At 52.4% G+C, this 17,275-nt stretch overlaps 1 protein-coding gene across 1 annotated transcript in view; it reads right to left on the bottom strand.

Annotated features, from left to right (window-relative positions):
• Window positions 1-2,184, bottom strand: part of SDK1 (sidekick cell adhesion molecule 1) — a 718,540-nt gene extending 716,356 nt beyond the window's left edge. The window contains exon 1 of the mRNA XM_068967809.1: window positions 1,944-2,184. Coding sequence (XP_068823910.1) covers window positions 1,944-2,184 — 241 coding nt within the window. The remainder of the gene's footprint in view (window positions 1-1,943) is intronic.
• Between the last annotated feature and the right edge of the window lie 15,091 nt (window positions 2,185-17,275).

Here is a 17,275-nt window from a genome sequence, read left to right as displayed (position 1 = left end):
AAAGAAACTCCAGGACTATTAAAAAGTTACAATTAGAAGACCTGAACTTGGTGTTTCACTTAATGGTCAATTACGCACTCTGGTTAAAACTTGGGTTGTGAAATTATGTAACTTCTACTAGTCCATCTGGCCCTTGGTTTCTCCCAGGGTATCCTGGCCAAGCCTAGCCACATGAAAGGCCATTAGAAGGAAACAGTTACAGAGAAATTAGGAATTGCTTCACCTAGCTACACAGTAATATAGTACTTTTGGCTGGTTCTAACCTAGTGGTAAGTGTTCCATTTAGAATGTTACATTTTATCTGATAAGATTCAAGAGAATACATTTCCCTTGCATATGGCCAACTCATCATTCCATCAGAAATCTGTAGCAGCCCCAGAATTTTCATTTTCAAGATACATGAGCTTTTGTCAAATGGTGACATCTCCCCTGTAATATGAATTTTCAATATGATATAAAAAATGATGGACATATTACACATTTCACAGAGCCCAGAGAACAGAAACCTGTCAATGAATTTAAAATTTGTGACAACCTATTTGAAATTTTACACTAAAAGATCTGTACACTTTATAAACCATGTAAATGTAAAATGTGAAATAGGTACCCCCCCTTTTTTTTTTACTGGCAATGAGGAATATAATACTCCTCCCTAACAAAGTTTGTCTTAGTGCTTGTTTTAAGTTCATTTCACTAACATTACAGTTGTAAAAAGCAACACACTGACAGCCTTCAAACTGATAAAAACTTAAAATATATATATTTCAAAACAAAGCCAGATTTTTCCACTCTGAACTTGTACACAAATTTTTGCATGGATTAAGGTTCAGAGCTTACTGTAAAATGCAAGTCACTGTTTTGGGGGGGGGGGCGGTGACAAAAAAGGAAAACTTAATAAACACCCTTTCTGTCTTAAAGGTCATCCCTGACTGAGTTAGCTTTCCTCATTTGAACCAGGCTTCTCTGGCAATCTCCAGATCCCATTTTACAAAACGACTTAATAAATGCTTTTCTACCAAAGTCAGTCATTAAGCAAAAAAGCACAAACAAGCGAAACGAAAATTCTCCAAGTAATGGAGGAGAGTTAAATTAACCAGAAATATGGCAATTTGTTTCTATGGAGCAAAACACGAGAGCGGGCATTTAGGAAAGCCTTGGGGAGAGGGAGGGGAGGACCTCAGTGCGGATCAACCAGGTTAACATTCACAGGAGAAGGATGAGTTCTCCGCTGTTCCGCGATCGGATGATAGTTTTGAGATCAGACCTTTGAGATGCGATTCCATTTAAACCATCATCCGTCGCTACACACACATCACCTTCTCTGGACACGGAACACGGCTAATTTAAGCTCAGTGCTCGCATCTGCCGTCCACCTGCCTCCCGCGACGCCAAGGACCACCGAAGCCAAGCCGCTGGAGCCGCCCGCGGCCCCGTGAAAGCCCGCACCGAGAGGGCGCGTGCAGCCAGGTACTTCCACCTCTCCGCCTGCCCAGACCTGCGAACTTCAGCGAGCAGGGATGCTCGGGGGGCCGGGGGACGTTCCGGGTCTTGGACAGAACCCAGGTTTCGGGGGCCAGGCTCGGGAGAGACGCCACCTCCCCGTTCCAGCGGTCACTTGGCGCCGGCAGAGGGGCAGCACCTCCTCAGACCAGCGCGGTCTCCGGGGGCACAGGGGCGGGTGGGGGCGGCGCGGGGCCGCGGGCGAGGCCGCGGGCCCCCGAAGTTCTGCTCCGCCAGCCGCCGGGCTCCCCCTGGGCTCGGGGGCCGGACCTGGGGGGCGGCGGGGCCCGGGGCGGCGCAGCGGCTCCAGGTGGCCGGCGCCTCGGACCCTGACAGGCCGGCGCCGCCCGGCGCGCTGAGGGGCGAAGGGCTCGCAACTTGGAGGCTCGCGCGGGCGGGCCTCGGGGCGCCCCCCTCCCGGCCCGCGGCCGCGCCGCGCTTACCTTGAGCCAGCGCCCGGAGCAAGTGCAGCTGCAGCGCCGCGAGCGCCCACCAGCCGCGCCGCCGGCCCGCGCCCAACTTTGTGGCCGGCCGCCCGCCGCGCTCCCCCGCGTCCCCGCCGGGGCTCCCGGGCGCCGCGCGGGCTCCTCGGGGGCGCCGCTCGGGGCCGGGCCGGGACCCCCGCGGCCGCCCCGGGCCCGCCGCGCCGCCGCCGCCGGCCGCCAGCCGGGCGCCCCGGGCCATGCCGAGGAGCCGCCGCCGCCCCCGGCCCCGGCCTCGGGCCCCGAGAGCGGGACGGCGGGCGGGGGCCTCGGAGCCGGGCGTCCAAGTGCTGAGGGGCGCCGGGCGCTGAGGGGCGCGGCGGGGGAGAAGTTGTCCGCGAGGAGACGCCTGTCACGCCGGCTCCGCGGCCGGAGCGCCCGGGCCGCGCCGCGTCTCTACGAGGGTCCGGCGGGCGCTGAGGAGACGCCGCCGCCCCCGCCCGGCGCTGAGGAGAAAGTGCGCCCGCCCGCGCGCCGCCGCTCGCCCGCCGCCGCCGCCGCCGCGCCCCATTCACAGCCGGGCCGCACGCGCCGCCCGCCCGCGCCCGCCGCCGCCGCTGATTGGCCGAGGGGAGGCGGCTCGCGGCCCCCCGCGTCCCGCCCCCACGCCCTCGCCTGCTTTCAAACTCGCCGCGCCCGCCCGCCTGGAATTTCGCGCCGGGCCCCGGGGCTCCACTCGGGCGGCTTCCCGCGCCGGCTGCGCCCCCTAGGGACGCGCGGTGGGCACTGCAGGCCGGCGCCGGCTCTGCACGCGCGACCCGGGCGGCTCCCGCGGGGGCGGTCCGGCCTCGCCCGGCCCCAGCGCGCCCGCGCGCAGGTGGGCTCCCACGTGCGGCCGCGGGACGCGCTGGCTGGAGGGCGGGCGGCTGGTGGGGCCCCCTCTTGCAGCGCCCCGGCCCGCCCGCCCCGCTGCCCCCGGGGAGCCGCCCCCTCCCGCCCGCTCGGCGTTCTTGTGGTTCGGCGCCAAGTTGCCGGGATTGCAAACGAGAAGAAACACGCCGGATCGGGTTTTCAGATCCCAGCAACTAGAGGCACCTGTGGGTGCAGACCCGCCGCCTGTTGAGAGGAGTGGACATTGGCTTTGGAAGCGCGTCCAAGGTCATGAGCGGCCGGCGGGGAGCACAGCTTGGGCTGCTTCCCAGCGTGGGTTGGGCGGGCCTCCTAGGGGAAGCATCTGCTAGGGGGAGGGTCTCCCAGGGGGTGGGTCTCCTAGGGGGAGGGTCTCCCAGAGGGAGGGTTCACTAGGGGAAGGATCGCCCAGGGGGAGGGTCCACTAGGGGGAGGGTCTCCCAGGGGGAAGGTTCACTAGGGGGAGGGTCTCCCAGGGGGAAGGTCCACTAGGGGGAGGGTCTGCTAGGGGGAGGGTCCACTAGGGGGAGGATCGTCCACTAGGGGGAGGGTCTCCCCCTAGGGAGAGGGTCGTCCCCTAGGGGTAGGGTCTCCCCCTAGAGGTAAGGTCATCCACTGGGGGAGGGGTCTCCCAGGGGGAGGGTCCACTAGGGAGGGTCTCCTAGGGGGAGGGTCCCTGCATGAAGAGGGTCTCCTAGAGCAAGGGTCCCCCAGGGGAGGGTCCTCTAGAGGGAGGGTCTCTTGCTGATTCTGAGCCTTGGGCGCCCGCAAAGCGGGGTGGGCGCGGTCGGCGGAGCTCCGCCGCATGTGGTAAGCATTAGCCGAGTTTATGCGGTGAACTAAGCGCCCTGGAGGCTGGGAGGCTAGAATTTTTGTGGGAGGAGGCCCTGGAAGGTGACACGCAGTCTGAGGCCCGGGGCCTGTGATGACTGAGTGCGATTGCGCCGGTGGTGATGGCAGCCGGAGAGGGCCCAGGAAGCACGGGGTGCGAGTTCCTTGTTGCTGCGTTTGTTGCTCCAGGCGAGGACGACTCAGGCGGGAGAGTGGACAGCGGGTCACATGGCCGAGGTTTCTGAGCACACACTGTGCGCTCCCCAGCCTCTACTAAGTCTGAACAATGACCCTGAGAAGGAAAGGTGGGGAAACTGAGGACCGAGGACAGCAGCCAGTCAAGGAGGTGGATTCTGAACGGGATGGGATCCCAGGGCCTGCCCTCTGCCCACTTCCTACATCGTGCGAGGAGGGCTGAAAAGCGAGATGCAACCTAAAGCTAGCGTGTTCTCTAACGCCCTCTTGAAACACTAGTGCGCACTGACTCCAATACCACAGCAGAACCCTGGGGACCAAGGGTATCCGAAGGGCACTGAGCGGTGGGTTGGGGTGGGGGAGCTATATTAGTTTCCATTGCAGCAGCCCTGTGTATACTCAGCGGCTAAGTACTGTCTGACTCTTTGCGCACACACCCCACCCATGGCCTGTAGCCCACCAGGCTCCCCTGTCCATGGGATTTTCCAGGCAAGAATATTGGAGCGGGCTGCCGTTTCCCTTTCTGGGATCGAACGTAGGTCTCCTCCATCTCCTGCATCGGCAGACGGATCCTCTACCACTGAGCCGCCGGGGAACCCCCAGTTATTCTTACGTCATGCAGCAGCCCTGGGCCTCTTCTAACTTGCAGGGTTATGTAAGAGTCTAGAGAGGAAAATGAGCCATGCCTACAGGACGCTGGCCACCCCGGCAGGCCAGCCCTGTGCCGGAGCATCGCGCTCACCCCCGCCACACGCTGTGTGAGAGGTGTGCCCCTAGTGCAGCGGGGAGATTAGATGAAAGAGGTGCTTAGGAGCGGATGAGGATTTGGAGGTCTCAGCTCCAGGCTTTCCAATTGCGAGATCCGGGTGAACTGCTGACTCTATGTCCCTGTAAAGAGTAAGGAACAAGTCCCATCTCACAAGGTTGTTGGGAAGGAGTGAGATAATTCCCAGTCGATAAACGCTAGTTTCCCTTTCCTCATACCAGTTTTCCTGAAGCAAACCACCCTCGCTCTGCCAGCTGAGTCCAGTCCACATTTAACCTCTTCCTTCCGTCCAGGAGCACATGCCCGTGACCTTCCTTGCAAATGCCAGCGCGTGCCCATCTTGCTGTTCGGTGGCTCAGTCGTGTCTGACTCTGCGCCCCCTCGGAAGGCAGCACGCCAGGCCTCCCTGCCCTTCAGTGGCTCGGGCAACTTCTTGATGTCAGGACGCTCAAAAAAGTGCCCCGAGCCTCTTTTGCTGTGATTGATTTTGCAGTTCAGAGGCACCTTTATGGAAACTTGCTTGGAAATTGGAAAGGCAAGCCAGTATGCTGGAGGTTGCAGCAGAAGCATTGACATCACTGCTACCCTGAAAGGTCTGGAGACACCTCTGGGAAATTTTTTATTCCAGTATCATCCTGAGTAAGTGAGGCTCTAATGGCGTCTCATTTTACAGTTGAAGGAACCAAGCCAGGGAAGTTTAATAGACGCAAAGTAGCCATGATAAAGCCAGAGCAGGAGCCCAGCTCTCAGGAGCCCAGCTCTCAGGAGCCCAATTCTAAGACTTTTTTCCACACCAGACAGTGTTACCTCTTACATGACCCATTAGGTTACTGTCTTAGGGGGTGTGTTTAGACTCTAGATATTCTTGAAAACAGATTACAGAGAAACCCCTCTATAATGCTGGGGCAAGGAGGTGGCCAGCACAGAACTGGAATGTTTCTGCCCCCAAAGGGCCAATTAATTTCTCAGTGTAATCTTATCCAGCCCAATAAGAAGGTCTCAAGAAGTGAACATTTTATACATATTTTAAAAGCTTTAGCCATATATGTATTCTAAAGGACCAAGGTGTGGAGGCATGTTACTCCATGAAACCAGAATTTGTTTTCCTTAAAAAAAAAAAAAAAAAAAAAGGAGCTGTAGCTAGTTCCTATTTCCCAGAACAAGAAGTTAGGGTTTTCCCTGCTTACTTAGAAAAAGGATTTTCAGAACAAATGATCATTGAAGTGGAGTTAGTACTGTTCACTGAGACCGCTGGTATTTTCAACTTGTCATAAACTGAAGCTCTTCCAGATGTGGTCCAGCAGCCTCATCTGGGAGCTGGTAAGAAATAAAGAATCTCAATCCCTTCCTGGACCTAGAATACAGCTCTCTCTTCTCACTCTTCCTCCCTGCAGACCTCCTTTCCTCATTCTGTGCTTTTTCCCCCCTCTTCTTTTGCCCATAATGGGTCATGAGATAAAAGGAAAGATTTTTTTCATGATAGAGTTATAATTTTGCTTTTTTAAAAGGAAAATATGCATCTTCCTAGAACATAATAGACTCAACTGTGTAGACTCAATACACTTATGGGACCATGGTGGGGGTGGGGAGAGAAACAAGCAGCAAACTCTATATAAATGGTATTTATGTCAGTACAGAAAATAGATGAACAATTCCTAACAGAAAGATGAGCAAAGCCCAGGAACAGGCAAGTCTAGAACAAATACAAAGGGGAAAATCAATGCTTGAAGAATGCCCAAAGAAATTGATCCAAGAGATAAAAAATTAAATAGGGCTTATAAAAGGTAAAGGAGTGACAGTGGCAAGTAGTGGTGTGTGGGAAAGGGCACTCGGGTTGTGGGTAGAGATATAAATTAAGGCTTTCTGGAGAGAAACCTGCAATCTGTAACTAAGCTTTAAATACTGAAAATCAAAGTTGTCTTTGATCTAGCCGTTCTACCTCACAGATGCACAAATGTGTGCCTAAGGTTGTCCATTGCAGCACTGCTAATAATAGCAAAAATGGGAAGCAACCTAATTGCCCATCCAGGAAGTTTAAGTACAATATGGTGAATCCACACAATGAAATCCCACGTGACTGTTAAAAGAATGAAGCAGACAAAATCAATACAGAAATGTCCACTATACGCAGCTAAGTGTTCTCTATTATAAAGTTATAGGGCAAGTATAAATAAAAGAATCCCTTTTATGTTCATTTTCTTCTTTTTTTCTGAAAGAGTGGATACCAAACTTAAATGTTTCCTTTAGGGGATTTAGAATTATGTGACTTTTCTCTACTTAAAAAAAAATTTTCAAATGTGAATGTGTATTTCATAATAAACAAAGAGCTTATTTTTGAAAAGCAGATGGTGAGGAGCCCGAGTCATTTCTCACCTATCACTCATTAAGAAATGTCCCTCATGGGTTCTCAGTGGCTCTTCTGAGAAAAATACTCCCCAGTCCCATTAGAGGCTAAGGCACTGCCTCCGCATCTCCGCACAGGGATGCTGCGCCTGGCCGCGTGCAAGCCAAGGCAAGATGGAGGGGATTCCTTCAACTGGCTCCCATGGCCTTCTGATGGACGTCTGCCCTCCGAATGCCTGAGTCTCACTCAAAAGCCCCCACCACCTGCCCATCCTGCCCTCACCCGTGTTCCGTTGCCTAGCAACCCATTCCCAAGCCACCAGGTGCTGCCTTTGATTCCTACGGGGGCCTGTGTTTTGGTTACCTTAGAGTCTACCCAGTGTCCTGAGAATCTTTTCAGAGACAGAACTCTTCCATGAAATGCTCTTCTTAAGGGGGCTGCAAAAAACAGAGAGGTACCAGACGTTTGGTTCCCAGGTGGCTCAGTGCATTAAAGAATCTGCCTGCAGTGCAGGAGACACAAGAGACAGGGCTCCGATCCCTGGGTCAGGAAGACCCTCTAGAGGAGGGCATGGCAACCCACTCTAGTATTCTTGCCTGGAGAATCCAAGGGACAGAGGAGCCTGGTGGGCTGCAGTCCCTGGATCCCAGAGTCAGACACGACTGGAGTGACTGAGCATGCACATGTGCCTGCCCCAGGAATTCGCCGAGCCTCCACACTCTTCTACCAGCCCTCCTTATGGGTGACCGTCCTTCACCTTTCTAAGCTCTTCACGTGTGGTCCCACGCCATCATTATCAGCACCCGGTCGGAAATGCATATTCCAGGGCATCACCCCAAACGTCAGCATCTCGGGGGGAGCCCTCAGGGGATTCAGATGCATGCTCAAGTTAGAAGACCCACTGGAAAGTAATTCCTTCCGTTCCTACTCCTCAGCAAGTGTTTATTACATTCCTGGTTTGTGCCAGCTCCAGTGCTAGGCAAGAGAGAAACAAGCAATTATAGTAATTGTGTGATAAGCGAAAGCACTTAAAGGGACATCTGAGGAAAGATCTCGAAGCCTGGGGAAATCAAGGAAAGTTTTCCAGAAGGCAAGTCTAAATGTAGACCAGAGGGATAAATGGGAATTGAGTCAATAGCCGGGAGACAGAAGGACTTTTCAGACAGAGGGAGCACCAGGTGAGGAAGCCTGGAGTGTGAATTTCAGCGTGAAACCAACGAACATCTACTCAAGGTTTGTGACAGGCAGTCACACAATGAGACGCATTTTTAGAAGCGTCATTCGGATGGTGGGTTGGACTGGAGCTGCGGCGAGATTGGAAGCCGGAAGACCTGCTAGGAGACCATTGCAGCAATTAAATAGGAAGTGACAGTGCCAGGGGACGGCAGAGAAGGGGCAGATTAAGGAGCTATTTAGAAGGTAGGATCCACACTTGAGGAAGGGAGGTGTCAAAGCGGACACCCGCTTTCTGGCTCGAGCAGCTAGAAAAACAGCCTTTTGTTTCTTAAGAGGGTGAACACAGGAGGAGGAACGGGATTGGAGGGATGAAGGTGGGAGGAATACTGATTCCACTTTGAACGTTAGAGTTGAGATGTCTGTGGAACAACATCACACTGATACGAACACTAGCCGTGTGGGTCTGGGGGTGAAACAGAAGGAGGGAGCAGAGGTTGGGTAAGGCAGGAGAGGGTGTGGTGTCCGGCTGACGGGGAGGTGGGCGACTTCAGCGAATCGTCAGTGGCAAAGACAGCAGAGTGTCCAGGAGCTCTGGATGGAAAAGTGACCCCTGGATTTAGTGACCAAGTGTCCTCCCAGACCTGGGACAGCAGTTTCACCGGGAGCCTGAGCCAGCCCCAGGTCAGGGAGGAATGAGTGGGAGATGGAGGTGACATTTTCAAGAGGTTTAGTGCGAAGGTGAGGGTAGAAGGTGGCAAGATTATTTGGTGTTTGTAGAAAGAGAGACCCAAAAAGAGGGATTGGTAATTAATAGCTCAGGGTCCTGAAGGCCCTTGGGAAAGTGAAAAGTGAAAGTTGCTCAGTCATGTCTGACTCTTTGCGACCCCATGGACTATACAGTCCTTGGAATTCTCCAGGCCAGAGTACTGGAGTGGGTAGCCTTTCCCTTCTCCAGGGTATCTTCCCAACCCCGGGATAGAACCCGGGTCTCACGCATCACAGGCGGATTCCTTACCAGCTGAGCCACAAGGAAAACCCAAGAATACTGGAGTGGGTAGCCTAGCCCTTCCCCAGTGGACCTTCTCAACCCAGAAATCAAACAAGGGTCTCGTGCATTGCAGGTGGATTCTTTACCAACTGAGTTATCAGGGAAGCCCAGACCCTTGGGAGTGTCCTGTCAAGTGAAGGTTTGGCCACATACGGGAAGGCCATCCAGGCCACTGTACGGGAGGCCAGGGAGAGGGCAGGGGGCACAGCTTAGTTGGTGAGCAGTTGGAGCAAGTTAAGGAAGATGCGGTTTGTATTTTCTGTCTATTTATCTATCTTCTCTCTCTTCACCACTCTCTTCCACAGGGGACCTTAGTTATTTTAGGCATAGAAAGAGGAAGGGAGTTGGCAGACTTTAAGAAGTTTTGAGATATTTACTTTAGAGGAAGGGAGAGACTTTAACACCAGATTCAAATAGACATCTCTCCACCTGGTTCTCACACGCTCATGTTGGCACTCAGTCGCTTCAGTCGTGTCCCACTCTTTGCGGCCCCATGGACCATGGCCCGCCAGGCTCCTCTGTCCATGGGATGCTCCAGGCAAGAATACTGGAGTGGGCTGCCATTTCCTCCTCCAGGGATCTTCCCCACTCAGGGATCAAACCCGCGTCTTTTGCAGTTTCTGCTTGGCAGGCAGATTCTTTACTGCTGAGCCACTGGGGAAACTCAGTTTTCACAGAAGCATGATATTTAATCCTCACAACAATCTCTGATAGGAAATGTGTTTCTGCACGTCACTGAGGTTCGGTGAGCTTCCATCACGTGTCCAGGGTGCCCAGCCAACGAGCGGGGTAATAAGCTCTGTCCTGCTGCTGTCTCCTGCTTCGGAGGCAGGCAAGGCAAAATACTATACAGACAGCATCATGAAAACTGATCAGAGGGGACCTTAAAGGGCATCCTGTTTAAAAGGGGAACTTTTAAGTCAAACACAAGAAAGCTCTTATTTCCCTTTGGGAACAAGGCGTGGAAGCGATGGGATCTCAGAACTGAAAGGGATAGTCGGAACAGATCTTAATGCCTATTAAGTCCAATCGTCTGCCAGAGGCACTCAGCTCCTCTTTGTCAGCCCTCAAGATCGTTCCATTTGGAGAAAGCTTTGGTTACGACCAAGGTCTCACTTGCCCTGAATTGTAATCGGGCTCTCTGCAATGTCCATCCGCTGGTCCTTGGATGCACTCGGGGGCTTAGGCAAACATCACTGCCTCCTGGCTCCAGTGCCCCCAGTGGTGTGTGGTTCACTGGGAAAAATAAACCCTTGTTTAAGAGTAAATAGTGGAAGGAGCTGTGGACTGAAGGTTGCGAGAGCTGGAGAATAATCTAGTGCCATCACTTGCCCGTGGAACAGCTGTGAATATTCCACTGTCCCTCTTTTGGCTTCAGTGGCATCATCCCAAAATGTGGTATAAAAAAAAAAAATCACTTTACTCTGCTCACAGGTTCTGAGGGTCAGGGTTTTAATCAGGGTGCAGCCAGGAAAGGACTGGGGACTGGAATCATCTGGAATATCCTCATCGATGTCTGTCTGGTGCCTGCGGTGGGATCACTTGCAGGCTGGGCTGGATTGCAGCTGTTAACCAGACTGCATTCGTGCAGTTCCTCCATATGACTTGGGCTTCCACACGACATGGCAGCTGAGTCCAAGAGGGAGCACCTGGGAGTGAGTGTCTGGAAACTGCATGACCTCGCCTTGGAAGGAATGCACCATCACTTCGTCTATCGGTTGAGACTGGCCCATATTCAAGAAGAGGGAGAATTAGATGCTGTCTCTTGACTGGGCTGGAGGTAGCGGGGAGGCCAAGTCACCTGGCAGGAGAGCAGGCAAGTTGTGAAATACCGTTGTAGCCATCTTGGAAAATACAGTCTCCCAGAGACAGTCCCTGTGGACTCAGGCAAATATTGGGTTGGCCAAAAAGTTTGTTCAGGTTTACCCTGCCATCATACAGGAAAACTCCAAAGAGCTCTTTGGCCAACCCAGTACTTGGAAGAAGAGTACTTTGCAGGGTCCAGGAGTCCTGCTTGGCAACCCAGGGTTCAGATTAGACATACACAGCCCTCCTTCAACTAGCTATTATGTGTTCCATCCCCAGAGTCATGTGCAAAGCCTGACACCCAATGCCTTAGAGTGGGGCTGCTCTTGGAGAGTGGCTTTCAAAGAGGTGACGTGACTTACCACGCGGCCATTAGGGCAGGCTCTAATCCATTCTGACTGGTGTGCTTGGAAGAAGCGGAAATTTGGGCACACAGGAACACCAGGATGCCCACACAGAGGAAGGCCCTGTGAACAGGTGGCAAAGCAGGCGGCCACCCACAAGCCACAGAGAGAGGCTTCAGGAGGAACCCGCCAATGCATGGACACAGATCCCTGGCCTCCAGAACAGTGTGAAAGCTCAATTCTGTTGCCTAAGCCACCCAACCTGGAATCTTTCAGGGCAGCCCTAGCAAGCAGATACAGTGAGCGACTTGCTGTCACGGTTATGGGCACAGTCATTGCTGCCCACCCGTGCTCCTTGGCACCTCAGCCTCAAGTAGAACATTCATTATGTGTTTTTCCCTCTCACTCTCCTGTGTTCTATTCAATTAGGAAGTGAAGCTGAGAGCTGATCGACTCCGTCATTCTGAGAAGCTATTAAATGAAAAGAGGTGCCTGACTGCAGGGTCCCGTAGAGACTGTGGAAAGTGCTCTGGTGATACCTGTATATGAAAAGCTTTAAAAGAATTCATACTCTTTGGCCCAAGATTACATTCCAATAAATATCTCTTTAAAATAATTGAAAATGCAAAGATTCATGGACAAGAATGCTTATCTTGGCATTGTTTGTGATAGGAAAAAAAAATTGGAAGCCACCTAAATGTCTAAAAGTAGAAATTATTATACATCATGGCTTATCTGCTTCATGGACTACTGCAAATTTATTAAATCTGTATTTTCAAAGAATATTTAATGACCTAGGAAAATGGTCAGAATAAGTGGGAGAAGTTGTCTATACCATTTTTCTTTTTTAAAAAATAATATGGAATACATGGGTATATTTTGGATGGATGAATGGCTGTAAAGATGGATAAATATTAAAAAACAATTGGAAGAAAATGCACCAAGATATTAATGGTGATCGCTCCTGTATTGGATTATAGGTGACGTTTTCATTAAAAATTTTAAGAATTCTAGACTGAATACATTTCAGTTTATAATAAATAGTGAGTAAACAAAAATAAGTTATGTTTTAACATGGAGGTGGTAGCAGCCGCTCTCTCCTCCCACCTGAGGAGCAAAAAGCATTTGTCCAGCTCATACTGGGAGATGTTTGGAATTTCCAGTAATGCTGCATCTTCTTGCCTCTGCTTCTTTTGTCTTTAACTTCTTTTTTTATAAAATTTTAATTGGGGGATGATTGCTTTACAACATTGCATCAATTCCTGGTGTACACCCACGTGAAGCGACTGTGAGAGCACCTGCACAGCCACCCTCCCCTCCCCCTCCCAGCCCGCTCGGTCGTCTCCGAGCGCCGCCGGGCTGGGCTGCTGTGTGGGATGGGCAGCAGTGACCCGCTCGCTATCTATGTTACACGTGGCAGTGTGTGTGTCGAGGCTGCTCTCTCTGTTCCTTTTCCTCTCAAAAACCATCACAACTGAGGCAGCCTCCTGGCCCCGCTGGCTCCGTTCTGGGGTCAACCGTGGCTCCAAAGAACGCATGGTGGGAGGACCAAGAATCACAGGAGTTGAGAGCTGGAAGGGGCCTCCGAAACCATCTCATGCCACACAGTTATTTATCCTGCTGTCGGCTGGACAAGCAGAGTGCGGCAGAACACCCCAGTTTGCCATAATAAGCCATTGTGAGTCTCTCGGCCATGAGGTTGTCTGCGTCATTTCCCAAGCTATTTGAATTTTCAAGTGTACCATTTCCATAAATCTGCTACGCGCCGGGGGAAGCACTGGACGGGGAGGACGTGGTTTCATAGCAACACGTGTGCGACGAGGCTCCCCGCTGGGCTCTGGCGGCCTCTGAGCGCTGTGGGGGCCCTGCAGCACGCGGTGGTCAGCGTGGTGCACGGAGGGTGGGTCGTGCTGGCCAGAGCTGGAGCCACGTGCTCAGTTCTTGGTGGTGCAGCTGAAGAGGGGGAGTCACAAGCTAGACACACAAGTGCCAAGTGAGAAGGTCGGCAGAACAAAGGGCTTGGAGACAAAGGTGGGAGGACTCGACCCTGCGCCCCTCGCATAGGAAGTGTGGAGCCTCAAGCACCAGACTGCCAGGGAAGTCCCGCGCCGCGGCTGGTTTTAAATACCCGGCTGTGTGGGCAAGTTATTAGAGGTTATTTTAGCGCCAGCTGCGGGGAGGGGCCCTATCAACCCCAAATACTCATCGGAAGGACTGACGCTGAAGCTCCAGTACTTCGGCCACCTGATGCAAAGAGCTGACTCATTGGAAAAGACCCTGATGCTGGGAAAGATTGAAGGCAGGAGGAAGCGAGGCAACAGAGGATGAGATGGTTGGATGGCATCACTGACTCGATGGACATGAGTGTGAGTAAACTGCAGGAGCTAGTGAAGGACAGGGAGGCCTGGCGTGCTGCAGTCCATGGGGTCGCAGAGAGTCGGACACGACTGAGTGACTGAGCAAGGGACTCACGAGGAGCTGGTACTCTGTGGAAGGCAATCCAACATTCAAAATCATGGCTGCAAAAGGAGAATGAAGAAAGGTAAAAAGAACACCCAGCAAGGAGGGCTAGGGCATGGGGGGAGAACAGTGAAAGAGAGGCATGTCCTGGAGCAGTGGGACAACGAGCGGTGTCGCCTAGTGGCCTGGCGCCCTTCCCGGGAAGAGCCGTATTCTCTTTGTGTCTTGCCTGACATGTTCCAGCAAAAGTGCATGGTGCCTGCCCAACCCCTTCCCTGGGTCCCCGGCTGACGGCACCATGTTGCTCCTCCTGGGATGCATTACCCGGGTTTGCCCCAGTGAAGCTCGTTTGCCACTTTCCTGCCCAGGCGCTAAGCCTTGAAGACCTCCTGTCGTTCATCTCCATCGGCCTGACGTACCACCACCCAGGAAGGTCCAAGGCCATGCGCCGAGTCACTGACTTCGGGGCAGTCTTCTTCCAGACTGTTTGCCAAAGCATCACAAGGGACTGTTTCCAGGGCTCCTTGTCGGGGTCCCGCCAGTTGAACTGCTCCTGCCAGAGTTGCCTCTTCACTACTGTTCTTTTCTGCCTGTCTCTAAGTCATTTTCTCATTCATTAAAAAAAAAAAAAAAACCCACACTGCCCACCCCATCCTATGTTAACTAAAGGTTTAAAAATGGATGTTGGGGCAGAACCATGTCAAGGGCTCTTTAGGAAATCTAAAATACTCTTTCCATGTGTTTCCTTTTCTGCTCATTTACTCCCTAACAGAGATGTCATCAGCTCAATTTCCTACACCAAAATGATGACGCTCTTTTCCCAGAATCTCTCATCTCCTTTGGTTGGTGTTCGACGATCATTATTATTTATAAGTGAGATACCATCTTGCCCTGAGCAGAAGTGACATTCCCCTTGCTGTCCTCAAAGTCCCCTCCTTGATATTTTAACAAATCACCTTTACCCTCGTCGTGCAGATCCATGGGGTTCTCAATATGAAAATGATCAAGAAGATCCAGGCAGCTGCCCCAGCTGGTGAGAGCAGGTGCACAGTGGCCCAGAGTGTGGGAGCCCCGAGGAGGAGGGGTTGGGGTAGGAGCTCTGGGTTGTTCGGTTTGCATATGAAAGGCACGCTAATGGGAGAGTTGTTTACCATCTCTAGAAACTGGTTAGCCAGCCTCAGGAGAACATCCCTCCAGGGTCTGCAAGTTCCCAAGATAGCAAAGCATCAAAAGTACAGAATAGGAAACTATGATTAACACACACGGTTCTCATTAGTATCACTCAGGGGGCTTTAGAAGCACACCCCAGGCCAACTAAGTCAGCCTGTGGGGGTAACTGGTGAGTCTGCTGTGAATCAGCACCTCACACCAGTTCCCCAGAAATAAGCAAGGAAAGGGCTGCCCAGCCGGCTCAGCTGTCAAGCGCCCACCTGCCGATGCAGGAGGTGCGAGTTCCATCCCGGGGTTGGGAAGAGCCCCTGGAGGAGGAAACAGCAACCCACTCCAGTATTCTTGCCTGGGAAGTCCCACGGAAGGAGAGCCTGGCAGGCTGCAGTCCGTGGGGTCACAAAAGAGTCAGACATGATTTAGTGACTAAACAACAGCCCAGAGGAAAGAGCAGCGGAGGAGGTCCTGGCCTGGCCGACCCCCGGCTGGGAGACCCGGGCCAGGCTGCTGTCCCTCCTCGAGCCTCGCTGTCCTCCTCTAGGAAATGAGGGGTCTCTTTCAGGCTTTGTGGTAGAGGAGCATCCAGAGCTTGTGAATACTCTGTAGTTACAACAGGTCCACAAATACCGCTGTTATTGCTTTGCCAGTGTCTTATCCTGAGAGCTTCCAGGATCATTTCAGAAGCAGGACTCTTGACAATGTTTTCATTTTCTCGTGGCACATATTTTTCTCTGTCTTGTCTGATGATCACTTGTGTGCTTGGGTCATCCTTCCCCGAGACACTGGGAGCTCCTTAAGAGCCATCAGCGGCTCGTCATGTTTTGTCATTGGTCCTTACACGGCACCTGGAACACTGGCTCCCAACAGAGTTTGTAGAATGAACACCAAGGGACCTTGATCTGTAGCGGATCAATAAATACAGGTTGTATTGAATCCTTCCCTATTCTTCCCCAGGCCCTAAGCCCAGAAGAGTACCCTGCAGACACTCTACTTTGCTTGACGATGGCATTTGATGACTTAAAAGGCCAAGGACTCTCTGAATTGTTAGCCGTCTGATGTCTAGAGGAAAATGGCTTGTTCCTTCGGAAAGACTGTCCAGTTAACAAGGGGTTATGACTACAGCAGTGAGGATGCTTCTTTTTTTAATAATTTTCTTCATTTGTTTCTGGCTGTGCAGGGCCTTCGTTGCCAGGCAGGCTTTTTCTCTAGTTGCAGAGAGCAGGGGCTGCTCCAGGTGCAGGTCGTGTGGAATATGGGCTCTAGGGTGTGCAGGTTGCAGTAGCCGCAGCACGCAGGCTTAGCAGCTCTGTGCCATGTGGGATCTTCCCAGACCAGGGGTCGAACCCAGGTCTCCTGCACTGGCAAGTGGATTCTTTACCACTGAGCCACCAGGGAAGCCTGGGAATCTTCATTTGACCAAAGAACATTTGTTGAGTTGTTATTAGGTACCTGAAACAATTTGAGGGTTAGGGTTAGGGAATAAGACACAGCCCCTGTCCTCAAGGAATTTATAGCTTAGAGTAGGACACGCGCAGAGAATTATAATACAAATGATTCTCCAGCTTTCACAGCTCAACTCATATCGGCTCTATTACAAGAGCTTTAAAAGGTCCAACACTTCTTTCACTAGATTCTCCAAACTTAAAATAAGACGGGAGGAAGCCAGCGAGTGATAAAGATTGATGAGGCTTCTGTTCTAGAGGCCGGGAGGAAAGCCTTGTAGCCTTCATAAAAAAAAAATTAAGGGAATAGACAGAAGCTGACCCACTGAATGAGACATTACATAGGCAGAGAGTGGACAAATAAACAAAGCCGGATTCACGTCCTGATGCCAGCAGCCTAAATAATAGGCTGGCTCATACGGATCCTTGGCAGCAAATGGAGATCTTAACATGGCTGGCATCCTGGAGACCTGGTGGCAGGGATGCAATTGATGAGACGGGCTTTGAGGCCAAATACGATACGAGAAGGAGAAAGACAGCAGATGGAAGGAGAAAAGCTGCTTGCAGAAGGGTGACGCAGGTGGCAGCGGGGCCCCTGGCCTCACCTGGCAAGGATGCGCTAGGGAATCCCAGGAGGCGGAGACTCCATCTCAGGTAATAAAACACGCAGGCGGGACACGCACCGCCCCCACACTGCCATGCCCTGGATGGGGGCGACCAAGATGAGAGAGGAACATTAACAGTGTTAGCAAAAAGGCCAGTTTAGACCGGCTATTGACGGAAAGCTTTCACTGCCCCGCATCGGTAAGCCAAATATCTTCTTGAGCAGAAAGTAAAGGTCAAGTGGCTTTGAAGGTCAGTGGCT

Source organism: Capricornis sumatraensis, chromosome 3 (genome assembly GCF_032405125.1).
Source record: "Capricornis sumatraensis isolate serow.1 chromosome 3, serow.2, whole genome shotgun sequence".
Classification (NCBI taxonomy): Eukaryota; Metazoa; Chordata; class Mammalia; order Artiodactyla; family Bovidae; genus Capricornis; species Capricornis sumatraensis.
Note: the sequence above shows the minus strand (reverse complement) of the source record. Positions and strands in the feature narration are given on the sequence as shown.